At 54.3% G+C, this 22,823-nt stretch overlaps 1 protein-coding gene across 8 annotated transcripts; it reads right to left on the bottom strand.

Annotated features, from left to right (window-relative positions):
• Positions 1-6,557: 6,557 nt before the first annotated feature.
• On the bottom strand, positions 6,558-20,435 carry TSKU (tsukushi, small leucine rich proteoglycan). 8 transcript variants are annotated; one of them, XM_027083467.1, is made up of 3 exons: positions 20,076-20,149; positions 15,267-15,415; positions 6,558-9,044 (listed from the first exon to the last, which is right to left on the bottom strand). In XM_027083467.1, the coding sequence occupies exons 2-3, from the start codon at positions 15,298-15,300 to the stop codon at positions 7,975-7,977; spliced, it is 1,104 nt and encodes a 367-aa protein (XP_026939268.1). In that variant the 5' UTR covers positions 15,301-15,415; positions 20,076-20,149; the 3' UTR covers positions 6,558-7,974. The 8 variants fall into 8 exon arrangements, with proteins under 8 accessions (XP_026939268.1, XP_026939267.1, XP_026939269.1 ...); XM_027083466.1 differs by lacking the exon at positions 20,076-20,149 and adding an exon at positions 19,272-20,069; XM_027083468.1 differs by lacking the exon at positions 20,076-20,149 and adding an exon at positions 15,744-15,762.
• Positions 20,436-22,823: the final 2,388 nt, after the last annotated feature.

The following is a 22,823-nucleotide window of genomic DNA, read 5'->3' as shown; positions in this document are numbered from 1 at the left end:
TTCCAGACTGGCTTCCCTCTTCCCTGCTCTCCTCTGACTGCTCTCACCTGCCCCCACCCAGTGCCTGGCCTCCCACCAGCCTCAGTTCGCTGCTTGTAAGTCCCTGGGTCTGGAGGAAAGGCCCTGAGGGAAGGAGAAGGCCCCTAGCAGGACAGTGGGTCTAGGTCTTTACTCTCCAGGTTCCCAGCTGGGGCTGTGGAGAGACAAGGGGAGTCCCGGCGTGAGAGATGTGTCTGTCTGGGGACCTGCAAGCCATTTGTCTGGGCTGAGAGGAGAGTGAGAGGCTGAGGGGAGACAGGCCAAGCCTGCTGGGTGGCCGTGAGACAAAAGTATAACAAGAGATGAGCTCATGTGCAGTGTGGCACCTCATAAACTTTAAAATACGGGCACATGTGTTTCCTTTCAACTGTGCCTGGTCCCTTCAGACTGACCCTCCTCAAGGAGGCTCTGGCTGTCTGGCTTTGTCATCTGGCATCTTTGCATCTTCAGCTGCTCATGTCCCATGACTAGGTTAGCAGTTCTTTCACCAGGAAAGCCAGAGGGGGTGGAGGAGGGGCGACAGGGCTGGGGAAACCCAGCCTGTGACTTGGTTGTTTTGGTTATCTACTGCTGTGTAAGAAACCACTCCAATGTATAATGGCTCGGCACAGCAGTCACTTTATTTGCTCACTATTCTGCAATCAGGACTGGTTGGTTCTTCCGCTGCTTTTGCTGCAGTCACTTATGTGTGTAAAGGGTTGGATGGGGTTTGCTATCTGCTGGGATACTGGATGGCTTAGCTTTTCTCTCTGTATCTGGCCTTAGGGCTTCTCCACATGGTCTCACCAGACTCTGTACGTGGCAGCTCTGGATTCCCAAGATTGCAAAAGGGAAAGCTGCCAGAACTTAAGACTTAGGTCTGGAACTGACCCAGAGCCACTTCTATTGCATTCGATCGATTAAAGCAAATCACAGGCCCAGCCCAGATTCAAGAGGATGGTTCTACACAGGGTGATAATACCAGATGTAGTTCGTTAGGGGTCACCAATATAACAGGATATCACAGTGGTTGGTAGAGAAGGCAGCACATGTAAAACACCTTATCCTTCAACTACCTTCTTTATGTCTCACAATCTTGCCTCTAGGATCATAATGTTAAGCAACTGTCCTATCAACATATCACCTTAAAAATCACTGTTTTTAAGTCTTTTTTTCATTTTTATTTTATTTTTTATTTATTTATTTTTGGCTGCGTTGGGTCTTCGTTGCTGCATGCGGGCTTTCTCTAGTTGCAGCGAGCGGGGACTACTCTTCATTGCGGTGCACCGGCTTCTCATTGCAGTGGCTTCTCTTGTTGTGGAGCATGGGTTCTAGGCACACGGGCTTCAGTAGTTGTGGCATGCAGACTCAGTAGTTGTGACGCATGGGCTTAGTTGCTCCGTGGCATGTGGGATCTTCCTGGACCAGGGATCAAACCTGTGTCCCCTGCGTTGGCAGGCGGATTCTTAACCACTGTGCCACCAGAGAAGTCCCAAAATCAGCTTTTAAAGTACATCACATCTGGGTCCCTCCCTATCTAGCAAGGACATCAGACAACAATCACAGCTAAAGCCAAAGAGTAATGGTAGAATTTCAGACAGAGAGTGAGGCTGTCTGGGAGAGTGAGAAGAGTTGCAAGTTTTCCCTGCATCTCAGCTTGCAGCAGGTCAGCCGTTCCATCTTTGACTGCCAGGCCTGGGGAGGATGGTCATGGGGACGTTTCCTCAGCACTGAGTGTTGGGAGGAAGCTGCGTGGTGAGGCCATTTTGAAATGTTCTGGTGCAGAGGGTAGAACCTCGTTTCAGTCAAATTCCTAAGCATAACAGCTTCTATGAGATCACCTGCTGAGAGCCGATGGACACCAAAGAAACCCTGTCTGAGAATGTTTTGAGTCACAGCATGCTTATAAGCTTGACAAAAGAAAGAATTTTCAAAAAAAAAAGGTAAGGTTGACCCTTGAACAACACGTGTTTGAACCACAGGGGTCCACTTATATGCAGATTTCTTTCACTAAACGTGTACTACGTGATCCATGGTTGGTTGAAACCACAGATGCGGAGCCATGGATACGGAAGGCTGGCTGTAAAGTTACACTAGGATCTTCGACTGCTTGGGGGTTTGGCTTCCCTAACTCCTGAGTTGTTCAAGAGTCAATTGTGTTTCATATTATTTATTATATGCCACTTATTATATGCCAGGCACAATTCTAAATGTTCTATGTACATTGACTTTCCCACAACCACCCTTTGAGGTGGCTACCATATCCATTATACAGATGTGGAAACTGAGGCTCAGAGAGAAGCTGAGGGACTTCCTTGGTGGTCCACTCGTAAAGAATCCGCCTTCCAATGCAGGGAACGCGGGTTTGATCCCTGGTGGGGGAACTAAGATCCCACATTCCACGGGGAAATTAAGCCCGTGTGCCACAACTACTGAGCCTGCACGCCACAACTAGAGAGAGGCCCATGTACTGCAATGAAGAGCCTGCACGCCACAACGAAGATCCCACATGCTGTGACGAAGACCCGATGCAGCCAAAAAAAAAAAAAAAAGGGAGAGAGAGAGAGGCTGAGTGGCTTAGCTGGAAGTAGCAGAGCTGCCCTTGAGCCAGGCAGCCTCCCTTTGGAGCCTGTGCCTTACCCACTGGCTCTTCTGCCCGAAGGAGCCCTTGCATCAGTGTCTTAACATTATTAGAGAACCTAGCTTTTCTCAGCCCAGCGTAGGGCTTTCTGTCCTTTGCCAGAGCAGGAGGGCCGACGTCTCGAATAATCACTCAACTTTGGAAAAGTTGCTTCCTCTAAGAATCAACTAATTAAAACACTTTTCTTGTCTTGACACTTCTGTTCTCAAAGCAGTTTCTCTTTTTCTGTCTTTCTGTATCATTCCTGTATTTAATAATTATATATACATGTTACATGTACATATGTGTATATGTCAAGAAACATAAATGTATGCTTGTGTTCCTAATTTGGAATATTTTGACTAATGGATATGCCAAATAAAATAATAAATAGCTTTTGGAATTAAACAGTAAACACAGGAAGACTTTCCCACCCAGCTCAACAAACACAATAATCCCCATAAATACAACCACTGGGAGTTAAATAAATAAAAGAGAAGAATAAACACAGGGCATGTAACTTAACTAGATGGTTATTTGCTGTCGCCAGATGTTAAGTCTGGACCAACATTAGGTAGTGACACGAAGAGCAATGATCATTGCAATGAGCTGCCTGCAAGCACTGGCACTGGTGTGTGTTGGGCAGTAGTGGACGCTGCCACCACTGGACATTTTCCCTTTGTGGATATCAGCCATTGGTGAGGGCTGTCATTGATGGACGTTAGGTACTGATAAATATGAGGTATCAGTGGACATTTGCTCCTTGGTCAAATTAGCCCACACAGAACACTGAGCATCAGTGGGCAAGCCCTGTTAGCCTACGATGACCTCTACTGTCTTGGTGGACATTAGGTACGAGTAGAGGTAGGCCTCTGCCCCCCACATGCCTGGCAGTCTTGTCCAGAGAAACATCCTATGAGCTGGTTTGGAGGCAGTTGGTAGGTGTTAGTATCTCCATTGCCATCTGCCCTCTCTCTCCAAGAGGGCAACCCTTTGGCCCCTTGGCCATGACAATTTGGGGAAATCAGGGGGTGGTATGATAACACCCATGGAGGGAAATTATGGGATTTGAAAGAGTCTAATCAGCTCCCTGAGCTACAGAGGGTTTGGGTTTCATACAAATCCATACAGATGCTCTTTTGCCATATTGACCAACACAGGGCGTTTGCTTCTTCCTTCTCTGTAATGGTATGATTAAAGCACAGCAGGGCTGGCTTCATGGGCAGTGGGACCTTAGAAGGGTCCCATGCTTGGTTTAAGGCTCTGCTCTTGCCATCTTGAAATTCTTAATAATTTTGAACAAAAGACGCCACATTTTCATTTTACCCTAGGTTCCACCAATTATATAGCCAGACCTGAAGCACAGAATCCTGGCCATGTGGCCACGTCACCTGCCATGTGACCTTGGGCTGCTCCTCTCTGGGCCTCCATCTTCCCATCTGTGAAATGGGGCCAGGAGGGGAAGGATTTTATCTTTGGCTTTTCATGCTCTAGGATCTAGAATCCATGGTCTGATTGGAGATACTTAGAGCTGCGTAACTCCACCCCCCCTTTTTTTTTCCAACAGAAAAATAAATGGAGTCCTAGTGTTTTTGGTTTCTTAGAGCACCTCTGCCCTCTCTGACACGTGTGATCTGCACAGCTGGCCCGGTCACTGAGGTAGGACATTCAGGAATGAGAGACTTGCCATATGACAGATGAAACCAGGCACAGGCTGCTTTCCTCAGCTGTACGGTGACAATAACATCCAGGGCAGTTGTGGAGAGGAAATGATAGCATGTACACCAAGTCCAAGGACATGTGCCCAGTAAACGGCAACTGAATTATTAATGAAGTGCAGTGAAATGTTTGTGACCCAGCCTGTGCTATGATGGCAAACTGTACTCAGATGTTTCCCCATCTCTAAAACTCAACTGACATGTGTGTTGAAAGCCTATTCCGTGTTAGGTACACAGGGCAAAATCCTGAAAACTATATTATTGTTCCTCAATTCTACCATCCTAAAGCTTTACAAAATCTTTCAGTTCTGCATCCGTTATCAAAATATGAGTCTAAGACTACACGTTTCTGTAATCCAATTCATAATTCAGTGGTTGCATAAGGGAGGAAACAAGCGTTTCTGGACTGTCTATTTTGTGCCGGGCACTGTACTTGATTCTTTACAAATGTTACTTCCTACATACAATCCTGTGCAGGGAGATATTTTCATCCCCTTTTCCAGGCTTAGAGAAGTAAAGTGACTTGGCCAAAGTCACACAACCGGCTCGTGATGGACCAGGATTTTAACTCTTTTCTGGGAACTCGAAAACGGAATCTTTGCACTAACCTCTGTAATTCTGTAAGATTCCAATGACCTCATTCTCGGTCCGGGGATTCCAGGAAGGCGGAGGGTGGCCGGATGAAGGCGGTCGGCGAGGGGGAAAAAGGGGCTGGCTCCGCAAACTGCGCAGGTCCACTTTGGCCTCCAGAGGCCCTGGGCTCCGCGACCTCTCTGATCTGGGGTGTCTGGCCATGCGTGAGCACGAGGTGGCGCTGCGGGCTGAGAGCCTCCGGAGGGGCCGCGGGCCGGCTGCCCCGCGGGGCTTCTGCTTTCTCTACAGCACGCAGGGGCTGGGGGTGTGCGAGGTGATGCCCCCACCGGGAAGGAGAAGCCCGCACGGTGTGGCGGCGTCTGCCCACCCTGCCGCTGGAGCTTCACCCCCGCCCCGTTTTGCAGATGTGGAAGCTGCAGCTCAGGACGGAGGTGAACAGAAGTTGTCCCGGCCTCCCTTCCCCGGCTTTCAGCGCCACTAAAGTTTAAGACCCCTATGTTCCATGGCCCTCCCCAAGGACGCCTTCTTCAAGTGGGGCTTTAAAGCCCCACTGGGTGAAAGTCCCAGGGATCTCTCCCTCACCCCCGTATTTGAGGCCTCTCTTGTCCCAAGGCATGTGGGAGGATGGAGTACCAATCTGAGGACTGTGAAGGCTGGGGTCTCACTCTGACCCTCCCTTGTCCCCCAAACTTCAGATCCTTCCCATATAGGCGGGGGCCAGCCTCTGGCTCAGGGAGCCCAAGCCCTGGGGGGCCTAAGCCACATGATGGGCAAGCACCCCAACCCTACCCATGGCCTGAATGTCCTGGGATCTGTGCCATTGTTCACCCATGACCCCTCTCAAGTGCCAGCCACCTCTGTCCAGGTCCACTTGTCCTTCTCAACTCCATGGATAAGCCTCCTCCAGGGAGCCTTCCTAATCCCACCACAGGGCTCTCACAGGTCCCTGTACTGCTCTTATAGTTAGGTGTCCTCCATGTGTCCTTCCCCCTCCCACCCCAGGAACATGAGTCTCAGGGCACAGAGTAGACAGCAGGAAAATCTTGGTGGTAGTGATGGTGATGGATATTCCTGCAGTTCTTGGCTAGTTAGAAGGAAGAACTTGCTGACAGCAGAGCCATTCAGATGAGCTGGAAGTGGGATCCCTGTCACTGGAAGTGGGCAAACAGGAGTTAGGATACCACAGCAGTCAGATGCCAAGAAGGAACACAGCAGAGGGAGGTGGACGGGGACCTCAGGGAAAGCTTCTAAGGAGATGAGGTGGGAACTGGGTCTGTTAGGCTGGGAAGGAGTTGAGAGGCAGGGATGGGGGCAAGGGCCAGGTCCCAGAGTAACAGCCTGAGCAAAGGCAGAGGCATGCAGGGCCTGACAAGTTCATGGAGATGGGGCGTCAGGGAGAGGGGAAATGAGGAAGGCAGGCAGTGTTAGCTGCAGTGAAAGGTGCCACCCACCCCCGAGGAACTCCCTCCCTCACATCACCTCACTCTCCTAATCCTGGGAGGTTATTGGGCTTTTCAGAGAGAACAATCTTGACTCAATTCATCCTTATGGCCCCATGGCCCAGTCTAGGGAATGTCAGTGGATGCTGGTCAAATGATGGGAAGAGGGCCTCTTTATAGTGTTTATTAAACCAAGGACCAGGTGTTGGGTAGGGCCGGTGGGGGAGGACAGAGCTCTCACTGTCCTGTGGGCGTCCCTGTGGGACCAGCCCCTTGACGCCCGCATGGCCAAGTATGGCTGGCTTTCACCCAACGCCTCCTCCCCCAACCCATCCCCAGGACACATTATTACAAAAGCGAACAAATGCAATGTCTTTCTTCTTTTACAAATGGCATATTTCCATCCCCTGCCAGCAGGGACCTGGATGGGGCGGGGTGGGGGTGGGGGTGGGGGTGGGTTGAAAGTGACAGTCCATTAAAAAGGCAACAACTTTTATTAACCCCATGCTAAGGAGAGAGCCCAGGGCTGGGAAGCTGAGATGCCACCCTGGTGGCGGAGCATAAACATGGGTGGGGTCTCCCCTACCTCCTTCACTGCATTCTCAGTAGGATGAGCTGGGCTGTCAGGCATAGGGCCAGTGGGGTCTGAGGGAGCTCAGGGCCTGGAGGGGCTCCAGGACTGCATCTAGAGGCAGTACCTTAGGGGTCAATGGGCGCATTTCCATTTTGATGCTGGGGGACGCCGCCCCCCCCCACCCAGAGTGGGAAACTGGCAGGGCTGGGACTGGTATCCCTGAGGCTTCTAGAGGCTCCGAGGTGAACTGACTTAGCCTGTGCCACAGCCGGTTACCGGGCCCAGAGTGCCACCCCCGAGGCCCTGGTCTCTCCTCCTGGGGACGACAGGGAAAGGGCACAAATGGCAGGATGTGAGTCTTGGAAGCAAGGGGGAGCCCAGAAAGGGGAGAGGGGAGAAAAGTGCAAAGGGGCCCTGCTGGGAGGCTGGACATTGGGTCCATTCACGCTTCTGCCACTGTAGGACCTCAGAATAGCATTTTTCCTTCCCTCGGCCTGAGTTTCCCCATCTGGCACATGAGGAGGTGGACTAGAGTTTTTTCTCCAGTCCTTTCTATAAAGTTCTATCCAGAGTTCTAGGGGAAGAAAAAAGGATGAAGTAGTCCTCACATGCCCAGAGCAAAGAGAGGGCTGTGTCGTAAAAGAAACCCATGCCTGAGTGGCTGGACCTCTGCCCCGCAGCACTACCTCCCGCCCGCCCTCCTCCTGTCATGGGTCAGGTTGGTCCAGGCCTCAGGGAAGGCACTTTGGGGACAAGTAGGGAAGGACAGCAGGGGACTGCTGTCTGGTTTGGCATCGAAGACCCTCAGCTATGGTCTGGAGAGCAACATAGACAAACGGGCAAAATCTTGCTCCTGGGTGTGGGTCCCAGGTTCAAAGCCTCTCTTTCAATGATGCTGCCACACAGGCCTACAGAGTCCCTGCTGGCATTGGCAGGTTAAAATATAAATTACCCAGGACCCAAGGGAGCCCAGGGCAAAGTCTGTTACATGGCCCCAGGCCACACCATTCGTCACAAGGTATCAGAGCCCCCAGCAGCTAATTCCTGGGTGTCTATGCAGTGCAGGGCCACCTTGGGGGTGGAGCCAGGCTGCCTGGGGTAGGTGCCCTCCCGCACCAGGCGCCGGCACTGCACGCCCTGGCCCACGCTGATGCTCTGCAGCGCCGGGAGGTGGAGAAGCAGCTTCTCGGGCAGGGGCACCAGGCCCGTGCCTGACAGGTCCAGCTCCTGCAGGGAGCCCAGGCCTGAGAACACCTCGGGTCCTGCCCACTTGAGCTTGGGGTTGCTTGACAAATCCAGGACCTGCAGGCCCTGCAGCTCACGGAAGCCATAGGGCACCAGCTGGGGGAGACGCTGCAGGCTGCCCAGCGACAGGTGTGTAAGGCCCGCCAGCCCCTCGAAGGCCCCTGGGCCGATGGCCGCCAGTGGGTTCCCGTCCAAGCTCAGGTAGCGCAGGGGCAAGTCCCGGAGGTCGGGCACAGTGTGGAGCCGGTTCCAGGCCAGGTTCAGGCTCTGAATGGTGGGCGCCGGCAGGCTGGCCCGCGCAGGGTGGGGCACGAGGCTGTGGAGGAGGTTGTGCGAGAGGTCCACGTGCAGCGCCCTGCCCTGGCTGTGGGTGGCGAAGGCGGACACGGAGACCTCGCGGAGCCGGTTGTGGCTCAGGTTCACGTCGCTCAGGGGCGAGCTGGTGAAGCTCTCGGCGGGCAGCGCGGCCAGGCCATTGTGGCTGAGGTCGAGTGACTCCAGGTAGCGAAGGCGGGAGAAGGCCGTGGGCGAGAACCTGGTGAGCAGGTTGTGGCTGAGATCCAGGCCGGCCAGCGTGGTGTAGCCCGGGCCTGCCAGCACGGACTCGTTCACCGTCTCCAGCCGGTTGGAGGACAGGTCCAGGTGGGCTGTGTCCAGGGGGATGGGCACGGGCACGATGTGAGGGCCCAGGCCGCTGCAATCCACTCGCGTCAGGCTGAAGCTGTCGAAGAGGCCAAAGGTCTCCACCTCACACTGGCATCCAGGGAAGCAGGGCCGAGTGGTCTGGGCCTCACCGGCGGCCAGCAACAGCAGCAGGGGCCACAGCATGGTGTGGGCTAGAAAGAGAGCCACAGGTGAGGGCTGGCGCCAGGCACCCCATACCAGATGGTTCTAAGCCACCCCATAAGACACCAGCTGATGTGTGTAGGCACAGCTGCAAATTGCCACCAGCCCCTTAGTGCCCCCAGACGCTTTCCCTGAATACCCCTCCTTATATAATTTCTAGTCCCTATTCCTCTCTGGCCTTAGTCTCCCCATCTGTATAGTAAAGGGGGTTAGGCCAGATGGCTGGAAGCAGGAGAACCCTTCCTTAAATAAGATTAGCAGGTGAAAGTGGGCCTGTTCTGGTTGAAGTGAAGGTGAGGGCCTGGAGCCTTCCTTGGACGTTAAGGAACCCAGCTGGAAATGCACTGGACAGGACGGGTCTACAGCTTAGGGGCTCGGGTACTGCATTTACCTCTGCTGAGCACATGCGACATGCTGGGTGCTAGGTGCTGGGTGCTGTGCTAGCTGCCTCCCTGCACGGTCCCACTTCACCCTCACAACCACGAAGATTGCAAGGCAGCCATGCTGTCACCACTTCACGAAGGGGGAACTGAAACTTAGAGAGGTTCAGAGAGTCATGCACGGTCACAAGTAAGTGGGAGTGAACCCAATGGCGTACACAGGAAGCATGGCTCACTGTCATGGTTCGGCAGTGGCTGAGCCATGCCTGAGACCCGCACTCCAGCTTCCCAGACAGAGGCCTCTTCCTGCAAGGGGGGTCTGCAATGACTGTCCCCACCTCACTGCTTTTGTGGGTAACAGTGGTTGGGTCCACAGTCCTAAGCCCTCTCACCCGGCCTGGCCTCCAGAGGCAGGATCCTTCATTCCAGTTGGGGACCCTGTGCCAAGCCCCTTCCCCCTTGCCCTGCCCTCACCCCCAGCTGTTAGGGCTCTTACACCTCTTTGGCCCTTCCTTTAACCTAGGGCAGGCAGCTGGGCTGGTTCCCCCATTATACAAATAAAGAGGTAGAGGCTCAGAGAGGAAAAGAGTTTTACCCCAAACCAGTAAAAAGCAGGGCAGGATTAGAACCCAGGCCCGCTCAGTCCCAATTCCTCTGTTTTCATCTGCTGCCTCCAGCAGGATTGGCAGGAGAGATGGGGTCCAAGAGGGGCTCTTCGCACCGACACAGGCTACGAGGCAAGCCACTCCTCTCCCCGGGCTTCAGTTTCTCTCCCTGGACAATTGTAACAGCAGCTGCCACTGATGCCGGGCACTCCATGTACACTGTCACCTCCGGTCCTCACACCCAGGCGCGTCTGTAGCCCCTCGGACAGTGGTGCTCGCAGGAGGATGAGCGAGAGGGTTGAGCAGTGAAAGCCTCTAACTGGACAGGCTGTGGCTACACGCTCCCTCTGCACAGCAGCCACTCAGCCCGGGAGATAGAAGGCACTAACTAAGCCTCACTCTAGCAGGTTCTTCAGCTCTGCACACTTGCCCCCCTGCCCCATCTTCCCCCCACCTGTTCCTCCCCCTGGTCTTCAGGGAGGGGTGGGCCAGGGACCTGCCCACCTTGTGGCCTGGGGGTGGCTGTGGAGGGAGCAACAGGATAGCATTACTAGCCCTACATGAAACTTTAAAGGGGCAGCCACTTGATCTGCACTTGGGCTCGGAGCACAGGCAGGGAGAAGGGGCGCTATTCTCCCCTGCCCCCTATGTGGGCCCCTCCTCTCCCGCCCCTTTCTGCTGTAGAGTACAATTTGAGGATTAAACCCGGCCCAGGTGCATCCTGGGCTTGGTCCCAATTGAGGCAGGACAGAGTGTTCCAGTGTCTGGAACTGAAAGGAACATATTAAGTTACCTCACACCCCCTTTGTTCCCCTGGTGAGCTTCTCACCGCAGAGGTTCATTACCACCTAGGGCCTCCTCTTCCCTGCTAAGCTGATCTGCGCATACCCACCCTTCCTGGGGTTTAAACAAACACCGAAGACACACAAAAAGGCCCTAAGATTACCCTTTGGTTCCCAAAGGTGATTATACAATGTGCCTCTTAAATGCCAAATGGCCCCTTATGAGCTCCTGCTTATGTAACACAGCCCAACTCTCCCCCTCCCCCCCTAGAGAGGGGGCCTCTCAGGCCTCGGCTTCGTCCTCTGTACCACAAGGCAGTATTTCCTGCCCTCCTCACATACGTTGATTCAACTCTCACTGTAGTGCAATGCAAACTGTGAAGAGCTGTGCACACGTGCTGAGTGGTCACCACTGAGCCCCGGAGGCGATGGTGGTGACAGCTGATATAGAGGGAGCAGGAGTGTAGATTGAGACCTGCCTGGGTAACTGTGCTTGTGATGCTCCCAGGGCACCGTGGACAAGGTCTCTGCTCAGCCCTGCACAGTGGACACCTCTCCCTGGGCCCCTGTTCTGTGCTAGGCCTGGACGTGAAGTGGGAAGTGCTGACAGTGACAGAGCCTGTCCTCACTAAGTGCCGGACACATTCCCTTATGCCATCCCGTCACTCCAGGAGGTAAGCAGCCTTATGTCCATGTTACGGTGGAGGAAACCGAGGATGGCAAGAGGAAGGTAGCAGAGCCAGGAGGTAAACTCAGGCCTTTGTAACCTCGTCACTGGCTTGGTTCAGGTGGAACGTGTACTTCTGTGTGTTGCTGGGGAAAGAAGAGCTACGCATCCGGAGTCCTAGGGCCACGCTCCAGCTGCCATCGGCCGCTGGGACAGGTAGGTACCAAGCTTTCTAATACTCAGTGGCTCTGGGGCTTTCCTGAGGTCACAGCGGAGCTCAGAGGCCTCACAGGGCCGTCCAAGGCTGTTGGGAGAAGAGAAGGAAGAAATCTCTGAGATGCCTCACAAGTTTGGACCCAGAAGGGAGCAGAGGCAGAGGTGTGGGCTAGTGGTCTTTGAGGGTCAGTGCCCCTGTTCTGCTTAGAGGCAATGTCCCCTTTGGGGTAACATAAGGAGGGGTGCCTTCATGTGAGTGTGTCACGAGACGCTGGGGTCTGGCATTGCTGCTTGGAGCAAAAGATCCAGGAGCCAAGGGGAGGGCAGAACTTTCCCAGGAGGAAACTGAGGGAAGATAAGGAAATCCCCTGCCGGCGGCACAGCCCCTGATAATTTCCAAAAGACCTTTGCTCATTTGAGCTGTGAGGGCTGCAGAGCAGTGCGTGCAATCCCTCACTTTAGTGTTGAGGAAGCTGTGGCCCAGAGAGCATGCGGTGACTTGTCCCTGGGTCCTCAGTGAGGTGATGGCAGCCGATGCTCAGGCTCTGACTCCTGACTCCAGGACCAAGCTTTCCAGCCCACTCAAGACGCCTGTGGAATCTCCCAGGGATCTTATGGAGTCAATAAAAATAATGCTCAGAAGAGTCTGCAACCTCATGGAGGAGGGGGCTGATGTCATAATTCTAGAGATGATCATAAGGAGAAATTGCATGCTAAGAAAAGTATAACTATGCATTAAAAAAAACCAATGTAAATCGTAATTTTAGAAAGTCTAGAAGAAAATATGTCAACCCAGTAGTGGTCTTTCTTTAGATGGTAGAACTCTGAGTGGTTTAACCATGTCTTAATCTCCTTTTCTCCTCTTATTTCCTCTCTTATAGTAAAAAATATCTATAAAACACACTGAGTAATGAAGCTTCCTAAGAGGACCGCCTCATGGCCATCTCTGCTTTCTCTGGTCTTGGCTAGCCACAATCTGAGCCTGTCTCCACATCTGTAAAATAGAGATGTTAAGAGCCATGTCACAGGCCTGTCACGAGGATGAAACATAGTGGTGGGAGTAAGGCAGGGTTCCCAGCACAGGCGAAGGGTGCAGTGTGGACCCCCTGCCTCCCTCTACAGATGGGAGCGGGTGGGGTGGGGATAAGTGGGTGGGCCTGACCCCATCTCTCTTGCTCCTTCCTCCAGCAAATATGTATCAAACATGACAAAGCTCTTACCACTGCCCTGCTGGAAAGCAGTTCTTTCCTAGGAAGCCACACTATGACTATATTGTTTCTCAACACGGCTGCTGGGTCTGGGAAGGGATGAGTAACGTGAGTTCCTCTTCACAAAAACCACTAGCCTCAGCTCCACGGAGAGGAAAGGCCTTCTTAGAGAGTGAGAAAGCCTTGCACACCAACTTGCAGTGTGAACAGGGCAAGTCACTTTACCTGGACCAGTTCCTTCAGCTGTGAACCTGGGATGCTAATGATGGTCCTATCAGGCTCAGAGAGGATGGCTGTGAAGATTAGACTGAGAAGACCAATGCCCCAGTAGAGAAATGAGGCCCCAAGTGGTAGAAGCCACATAATGGAAACACTGTACCTTTTCATTCTATCCATAATACCCACAGCCACTGCAGACAGAATTAATCAACCACAGCACTAAATCGCTAAGTGCAAGGCAGTGTGCTAGGCCCTGTGAGGTGTATGTTGGGGTCGGGGTGGGAGATCCCAGGGCCCCTGTCCTCATGGGGCTTACAAATCTGTAACGGGGACAGGAGAACAACTCATATCAAGATCGCTAGCACCTGCCGTAGACCCAGGAGATCAGGACTCTAGTTCCAGATCTGCTACTAACTGTGTGACCTTCACAGTTTTCTTTCTTTCCTGGAGCCTCAGTTTTCTTTTCTGTGTAGTAGTGACTCTGCCTCCCTCCCTCCCTCCCTCTGGGACCCTGTGATCTACCCTCAGGAGAAAGGGAAAGGCAGACAGGTATTCACCATGGAAGGCCAGGGAGGATCTCTGGCCCAGGATACATCACTTACTTTCCAAACCCTGACCTGCAGATAAAAGGCATCTGCTGATCAGCCAGGTTATAGAACACAAGGGCAGCAGGACAAAGGCTTAGTAACTGTACCCACCCCTGGTTAGGGGGGTATAGCATAAGGTCCTCTGGGCAAGGGCCATGAGCTATTCCTTGTTGGGCCCACTGTGACTCTAAGGAAAGTTTACAGATGGCCCGTGAGGTCAAAAGAGTCAGTGGTGTGGCCCTAACAGGCCCCAGGCAGGTCTCCCCACTGCGACACTCCAGACGGTGCTATGAGAACCTCTAAAACAGCTTTGGCTACATCATCGCTCCTCTCAAAAACCTCCTGACTTCTACTTTACCACAGGAATCAAGTTCCCTCTGGCACAGAGGTATCTGCAAGTTGTCCCCACCTTCCTCCCTCCTTCGGCTGAACTCCCTTCTTGATTCGAACCTATGGTGGCGGCCTTTGGACAACTCTCAGCCTCTTCTCATACTTTTCCAAACTCAGAGAATTCCAGGGCTGGAGAACTGGAAGGCCCCTCAGAGATCACGAGTAACTGAGGCCCAGAGACGGTCAGTGATTGCAAGTAAACGGCAGAGCAGGACCCAGGACCTGGGTTCTGATGCCTCACACCATTGCCAGGACTGCCGCATCCCCAGGCCTGCCCTGGCCCTGCCAGTGGAACAAAGCCCGTTCTGTCCACTCAGGCTCCTGGGCCACGCCCCCCTCCTTTCCTTGCTCCCCGGGCAGGGCCTCTCACACCACACTATCAACACACCTCCTTCAGACACACACTCGGTAAATTCTCTGCCTCTGCCGTTATTTACCCGCCCGTTTCCTGACTTGAAGTGCGAGCAGCTTGGGGCAGTGACCCTGCCTTCTTCACCTGTTCATCCCTTCCCCTACCTGGGGCCACAGCCAGGCCTGGCAGGCCCGGCAAACACGCTGGATGAATGAAGAGCCCAGAATTTAGAGTCAACCACGGGACTCAGACCCGGCTGTGAATTCAGCTCTGTACCTACTAGAGTACCTACCTACTACCTCTGTACCTACTGTACCTACTATGGGCACGTCTCAACCTTGACGAGCCTCCGTGTCCTCGACAGGGGCGACAACACAGGGTTGGTGAAAGCATTAGGGGACAGCGTGTGAAACAGTCAGCTCGACTGCCACGCCTCGAGTGCTGAATGCATAGTAGACAGTGATGGTGATGATTTATTAAGCTTCCTGAAGGCAATGACTGTGTTATTCTTTGCTCTGTTCCCAGCTACCCAAAGAGGCGTCAGCACCCGGCGGGTCTGTGACTACCTGTGCTAACATCCTCTGGTCACCATGCTGGTGTCTGCTGACAAGGCCCCAACCTCCCTCCTCCTCTGAGGAGGGCTCCCTGGGGTTAGGGATTCCAGCTCGGGTCCTCCTGGCTCCAGCTGCCTGCCCGTGGTGCTGCATCCCAGCATCTCTGGCCCCTAGATTTGCCAGCTCCTCACCACAACTTCAAGGGGGAGTCCCTGGCCAAGGGGCGAGGTGGGCAGGGGGCCGAGCTCCCACCTGAGACGGGCTCTGTCTCCACCGGCTGCTCCATGCTGAGATGCCTCCAACCCTACTTATGTTCATCGTGAGCTCCCTCAAGCTGACGCCAACGAAATCCCCAGGTGGAAATTCCATTAACGTCCTGGCCCCCAGTGGCTTAGTCAGTTCTGGAAACGCAAGGCAAAAAGAATGTCAGGGCCAAACTCCCGGAGCCTTGTGGGTCGGCTCCCCCAACAGCAGCTCTAATGCCGCACATCTGTACAAACACGTCAGCTCGCCACGCACTTCTACAGCACCATCTCGTTTCGGCCTCACCACAACCCTTGACCACGGGGATTACTGTCCCTGTTTTGCAGACTGACATTCAGCTGAGGAGGAGAGGAACCAGGTCTCAAACCTACGTGTCTGAGCTCCAAATCCAATGCTCCTTGTATGGCTGTGCCCTAGCTTACAAGTAGGCACGTGTGGATCGTGCTGGACTATAATTACACTTACCTGTCTGTCCTCCTGTGGGTAGGAATGGGGTTAGGTTCCCTTTTATGTCCTTGGGCCTGGCTGCCGGGTCTGGCACAGAGCAGGTACTATATGAAGATATACTCGGCATTTAGAATACTACCACCTCGCCAAAGGATAGCTCTCAACCTTCCCAGTGCCTCCTCAACTCTTATCTGTTCAGTCACCCTGCAAGATCAGCAGGTTACATGGCATTGTATCTATTTTACATCTGCGTAGAGACCCAGAGAGGTTCGGTGATCTGCCCAGAGTCACACAGCCAGTGAGGTCAGAGGCTGGACTCAGAATCCAGGCGTTCTGACACCAAGTGCCTAGCCTCCTCCATGACATCATCCCTGGAGGATAATCTACAGGGAAATAGACAAGGCTCCCAATACTATTTTCTCCATTCTGAAGCTTCGCAAGTTCCCTTCGGTCTGAGGCATGTGTGGACACATGGGCAGGCAGTGTGGGGCAGAGGAAATGGGTTTTATGGTCAGGCACACCAGGTTCCAGCCCCACCATACCTCACCTGCCAGGAGGCCCTCTCCCCTCTGAGTCTGAGTCTTCATCTGTAACATGGTGAGAAACCTAGTACTGCTCCCAGCAGGCCACTGGGATGATTACACAAGGTAAAGTGAAGACTCAGCCCTGGGCCTGGCACACACTGGTGCTCACTGCATGTGGGTTCCTGCCCCCTAATGGGTGATTTCAGGGGCCAGGAAAGAAGAAGGAGCCGTGACACCAGCAGACCTGAAAGCAAGGCAGGGGCAGAGGATAGAGAAGACTACAAAATGGATTCTTCCTTGGATTCTCTCCCAGTGCACCACCCAGGGTCCCGCTTGGGCTATAAGCACTGACCAGGCTCTACCAAGGAAGTTGGTAAGGGAGTTTGGAAAGGTCGCAGAGGTCAAAGCAGGCTGAAAGAGTTGTGTCACCTGTGACAGAATGAGACTCAGCAGCTACCCCTGGGTGGGTGGCTCACTGTCTCCCCCCCCCCCAACTCCCACCTTGCACAGGTCAGGTTCAGGAGACCTCCTGGCCTGGATTGCTCCAAGAGCCTTGTTCCTGGTCCTCTGCTTCCAACTGCCGGCCATGCTGGGCACCAGAGTACAATCCCGACAGAAGACTGGGACCCCATCACTGCTCCTGGTTTAAAACCTATCCTGCAAAGACAGCTTGCCAGTCTAGAGGCCCGTCTTGCTCATCGGGCCCCACATCTCTGCACAGGCTGTTCCCTCGGATGAAGATGACAGAGACACCCTACTTTTCTTTGTTTTCCATGCAAACTCTCACTCATTCGATTCAAAAGTCACCTCCATGTATAAGTATCATGTCATCTTCAAACAGTGACAGTTTTACTTCTTTTCTGATTTGGATTCCTTTTATTTCTTTTTCTTCTCTGATTGCTGTGGCTAAAACTTCCAAAACTATGTTGAATAACAGTGGTGAGAGTGGGCAACCACATAGCTGATTCACTTTGTTATACAGCAGACACTAACACAACACTGTAAAGCAACTATACTCTAATAAAGATGTTAAGAAAAAAAGTCACCTCCTCTGTGAGGTCTTCCCAGTCTAACCTGCCCGTCATCCAGTAAAAGGTCACCCTCTCCCTGGGCTCCAGTGGCCCCGTCAAAATACGACACACTGTGCTGTGTGGCCATCTCCAAATCTGACGGTCCATCTCCTCTCCTATGTGGGGCATGGCCATGCGAACGGGATAAGCCAGATGAGTGAAATGTCCTAGGCAAAAAGCTTCCCTCTGCTTAGGAGAGGGTACCAGTGGTCCAAGCTGGCAGGATACTTAGGGCTTTCCCGGGGAGGCGGGGGCGATATCAAGTTTAGAACCATAGTAGATGCTGGCTCTGCCTTCTATTGTCAGTGCAATCCAACAAATGTCTGCATGATGTAATACAGACTACAAATCTCTTCTCATTTTATTAGCACATGTAATTCATTATCCTATTGAACATTCACAACAGATCAGTCAGACCGGAATTACTAACCTCATTTGAAGGATGAGGAGACTGAGAATCAGAGAGGTAGAGTTACTTGCCTAAGGCCACAGAGCTAGGAAGCAATGAAGTAAGTGAAAATAAGTGAAAATCTCCTTCCAACTCTAAGAGGCTGGAGCACTTAGCCTCCAGATTGGTCTCCCAGGCTCCAGCACCACCCACAAGCCAGAGGAAGGTTTCCTAGAATTACCAACCCCACCCTGTCATGCCAGCTTAAAAAACCCTCTAGCAGCTCTCCACTGCCTAAATCCCAGCTCCTAGGTCTGGCATTCAAGGCCCTCATATTTGGCCCCTGCCTTCCTTCCCAGCCTCAAATTGAATTCCAACCCTCCCTTTCCAACCTTGCATCTGACAGTCCACAATGCTGAACACCCCTGCGCTGTTTCAGAACATACAGAGCTGGGCAGGGCAGTTCCCTCTGTGGGAGATACCTCCTGCCTCCCTCCCAGGTGTATTCACCTGGCTTCCCCAGCCTGCTGCTTTCCAGCCTTCCCTTCCTGGGCTGCAGGGGCTCCAGCCCACCTTACTTCATCCCTACCTAACTTCAAAGCCACCTTCCCTCTCCCTCTTCAAAAGAGAAAATTAGTGCCTGGGAATTGGTCAAGTCAGAATGGAGGTGTTAAATATCAAAGTGTTTCCAGGTTCTAGGATCTCAACCAGTCAGCCGGAACAGGAAGGGAGGAGAGAGGCTGTCAGCACCTGCCTTTCTAGAAGGGAAACTGAGGCCCAAAGAGGGAAAGGAAAGTGTCCACGGTGAGGCGAGTGGCTTGCGCCCATCCTTCACGTCTGCAGCATCAAGCAAAATTCTAGGTTAAAGACTGGGGTGGGTGGGGGTAGGGGCAGGGGAGGGAAGGTGTTAAAGGGTTATCTTTGCCACCCAGGATCAAAAGGAGGCTCCCGGCAGCCTGAGCCCTCCTTCTCAGGTCAGACCTGAGCTCTGCAAGTCTGGACTTATCCGAAGGGTAGAGCAGGCAGGGAGGATCAGAAGCTCCTGAGTCACCCCCTCACCCAGGCCAAGTGTGGGCGGGCACTGCACCTCAGGCCGTCTCTGCCTGCGTTGGTTATCGCCACCGCACGCTCTGCCCCGCGAGGGAGTTCTCACCCACTTCCATTACAAGGTGACTGCGGCTCAGAGAGGCTGAGCAACTTGCCCAGTGCCATATTGTGGGCCAGTGGACATCCCATTCGAAACTATAGTGTGTGCAAGGTTCCTCCTCCCAGCAGCCCAGCTGGAGGTCCCGGGAGCCGGCGCCGCGGGCAGCCGTCGTTGCCTTCTCACCTACGGGATTGGAGGGCTCGACACCCCTCGCCCCCGCCCCCCGCCCGGGGCAGGATACAAACGGAGAGCGGATCTCAAAGCGGAGCCGGGGGTTAGTGGCTGGCCTCTCCGCCAAGCAGACACATCTGTCTCGGTCACATACACTCTCTCCGAGGAGCGTGGGGCGGGCACCACCAGCTGCCCGCTCCTCTCCTCTCTTCAGCCCCCGATCGGGGGCCAGGACCGGCTGCTTACCTCTCTCCTCCCAGCAGGTTCGGCTGGCGTGTGCGGCACGCTCTGCCCAGCTTCGGCTCGGGTCAGTCCTCAGGCGCTGCCGATTGCCCCACCCACCAATCCTGTCCCATCCCCTCGCGGCTCTAAGGACCCCTGGAGGTGAATGAGGGGAGGGCTGCCAGAGCCCCCCGCCCTGACTGCAGTGGGGAGGAGGACGGGCGCTGTTGCCGAGGAACCCGGAGAAAAGTTTGAAGCCAAGTCTGGGCCGGGGTGGACAGCAGGGGAGCGAGGAGTTGGGGCGGTGTCTGGCTCTCGGCGCGCACATACTCCACGGACACCCAACCCAGACACGTCGACAGGCACAGACCACGTACGCGGACACAACGATGCGCCCACCAGCACTCACAACCAAACGCGGGCCCACGAAACGTGGACACAGGCGCAAAACAGCCTCCTCAAATCACGGACATTCAAAGGCACAGGCAGATGCATGTCCCCGGACCAAATTCACAAAGACCCACAAACGCGAGATGCACGTGTCCGCACAAAGCCCCCAGAGGCGCCGGCCCACGCCCACGGCCCCCGGTCACAGCCTTTGTCTCCTGGAAGCCCCCTTCTAGGTCCGGGTTCCTCACTCTGGCCGAGTCCCGGGCGTCAGGCCGCCGCTGCCGACGCCCTGGGTCCAGGAAAAGTTGAGGGGCCCCGGCCCCGCCCCTGGGTCCAGCGCCGTCCGCTCGCGGGATGGAGCTGTGAGGTTGGGGTGGGGGGGCTCCTGTCCTTCGCCCGCTGCGCGGACTCCCGCTCCTCCCGGGGACCCGCACCCACCTGGAAGCCTGCGCCGCAGCCGCCTCGGCACGCTCACCCAGGCGGCCCGGTCGCGGGCCCTCTGGCCGGCGCTTTTCTCAGAGCGGCGCGGCCCGCCCCCCGGCCCTCCGGCCCCCGCCCGCCGCTGGGCGCTCCCCGGCCCGCCCCGCGCCCAGTGGCGGCTCTGGCCAGCCGCTGGGCGATTTAGGGAGTGTCGCCAAAGTGCCGGCCTTTCCCAGCGCGTTCCCCGCTCCGCCCCCCGCCCGCCGGCGGAGCCCTTGCCCAGCCCGGGTTCCACCATAGGGAGCGTCTCAAAAGTGCGCACGCAGCTCCCGCCCACTTCAGTCGGCCTTGCTCCCAGCTTCTTGCATCCCGGGTCCCTGCCCCCTTCCGCGGAGCGCCTGAGCCATCTCAGCAGATGGCCGCACGGTCGGGAACATCTGGAGGTCGCTGGAGTGTGTGTGTGTGTGTGTGTGTGTGTGTGTGTGTGTGTGTGTTTGTGTTCAGAGAGAGAGAGAGAGAGGCAGAGAGAGAAAGAGATTGGGTGGTGAAGCTTCCCTCTTCTCGAGTTCATCCCCCCGTTTTTTCAAACGGGTGACAGAGGTCCAGAGACGTTAGTGAGAGGGAATCCAAGAATCTGAAGCAGGGAAAGACTGGCTGAAAGACGAACCGACAGAGAGGAGAGAGCCAGGCTTGGGCAGAAGAGCTGGCAAGAGAGGAGAGAGAAAGCAACAGACTTTTTTTGTGTGTGTGTGGAGGGAACCATCGACTTCTGGTTGGATTTCTAAGAAGGGAAACTGGGAGTGTGACTGACTAGGCAGCAGTTTTTAAGTCGATTCCTCCCCCCGCAGCCCATCCTCTCTCACCCCTCTTTATGGTAAAAAGTGCAGGAAAGCATCCAAAAAACCTTTTTTACATGGGGGTTGGGGGGGAGAAATTGCCTGGTGAATGCATTCCCTAGAAGGGGCTTGGGAGGGTGGTGAGTTTGAGTCTCCTTGTCCACACACCGAGACAGTGTGGGGTGAGGGAGGGGACAGTTCTCAGGCACCCCAGAGGTATGTGGCCTGGGGGCTGAGGGAGGTTTTGGCCTTGAACCCTGGACCTCCCAAGAGCTTTCGTGCTGCGCAGAGATTGGGCAGTGTTCCCCTTGCAGTGGCCCAGACTTGCACACCCAGTCTTTTTGCTCCTTCTTTCCTTATTACTTTTTTTTTTAATTAAAAAAAGTTGCTTGGCCGTGTGCGTATGTGTCTGCTTGTCTGCCTGGGGAAGGAGAGGCAAGCAGGGAGGAGGGGAGGTAGGAGTAGAGGCCACTACCCTAGGCCTCAGGGCAGCAAAAACAAATCTGCCTCCCAGAGAACAAAGTGCTCTTGCAGGTCCTAGCTGGCACTAGTCTGTGTGGTTGTGTGATTGTGGTGACTCTGCTCACCTGGGCCGAAACCTGGGAGCCCTGCCAGTTAGGGAGGTGCAGGAAGAAGGCTGGGAGCCCCGTCTTATCAGTTTAGGACAGGGAAAGCTCCCCTCTCTCCTTTCTGTCTACCATTGTCCTCCCCTAATTAGAATCTCAGCTTCTAGAACTGGGAGGCCACCAGCTCAGATGTCTCATCCAACCATCTTTGAAATTGCACCATAGGCCCCTTTGCACCCTGTCACCTCCTCACAGTCATGCTCAATAAAGGGGCCGTTGAGATTCAACTCTGCATCCCCTAGTGGTTCTCTGTGCATCCTGGGGCCCTCGGGAGGGGTTAGAGCCCTTCCTGCTCTTACCTACCAGCCCAGAGGGGAGAAAGACCCGAAAATCAGTGCTTGGTGAGGACCCCAAGCTTGGACAGGGTTCAGGTTCCAGCCCTGCCACTTACCAGCTCTGGGTAATCTTAGGGAGGTTACTTAACCTCTCTGAGTTTCTGCAACTGTAAAAGAGCTGTTGTGAGGGAGGAGTAAACAGTAACTTAGTAAAGCATTAGTCTGGCTCACAGGAAGCACCATTGTGGGCTGTTATTGCCATTTTTATTATACCAAGTTGTCTCCGGTCAGGGATGGGGTAGAGTCCAGAAAGCTGAGCAGGCTTGGGAGGGGAGGAGACAGAGGAATGGTCACCTGACCCTCTGCTGGGCTGGTCCACCTGCCGGCTATGTCGGAGGGGGAGGGGGCTGTCTTTCAAAGGAACCCCTGCCCCCCTCCTTTGCCCTGGCCTGGAGAATGTGGTCCTCCCCTCCCTTGTTGTGGAGTTGTGGAGCGACGCTCAGGCTCAGCATCTGAGCAATGGAGGTAAATACTCAACTCCCGGGGAACTCAGGGATGCTAACTCCCACTGTCTTTTGTCTGCAGGCGCTAGCCAGCAGGGCTGGAGGCCCCAGGTCCCTCCAAAGGGCCTGTCATGTAACAGAAGCGTGACAAACAACCCTTCACACCTTGGCTGGTGGCTGGCGATAGTTTCAGAGTACTTCTACATTCATCATTTCCCTTGATCTTCCCTAAGTGGGAGGTGCCCTCCAGGGATTTTGGATTGGGAATCTCCATCAGCCCTCTTCCCCTCCCCCACAAGGGTCCCTTGGCCTCCAGTCTCCCCCTCCTGTCTGCTGTCCACACTGCAGCAAAAATGACCTTTCTAAACTGCAAAGCTGCAAAATGTATCATGACACCTGCTTAAAACCTTTCAATGGCAAAAGCCAAATCCTTAGCTTGGCATTCAAGGCCCATGTGATACGCTCCCCTCACCCCTACCTCTTCAGCCTCATTTCTGGACACTCCCCTCTTATACATCCCAAGCTC

The sequence above is a fragment of the Aethalodelphis obliquidens genome, unplaced genomic scaffold (assembly GCF_003676395.1).
Source record: "Aethalodelphis obliquidens isolate GAN/ISIS:26980383/991018 unplaced genomic scaffold, ASM367639v1 scaffold50, whole genome shotgun sequence".
NCBI classification, from domain to species: domain Eukaryota; kingdom Metazoa; phylum Chordata; class Mammalia; order Artiodactyla; family Delphinidae; genus Aethalodelphis; species Aethalodelphis obliquidens.
Note: the sequence above shows the minus strand (reverse complement) of the source record. Positions and strands in the feature narration are given on the sequence as shown.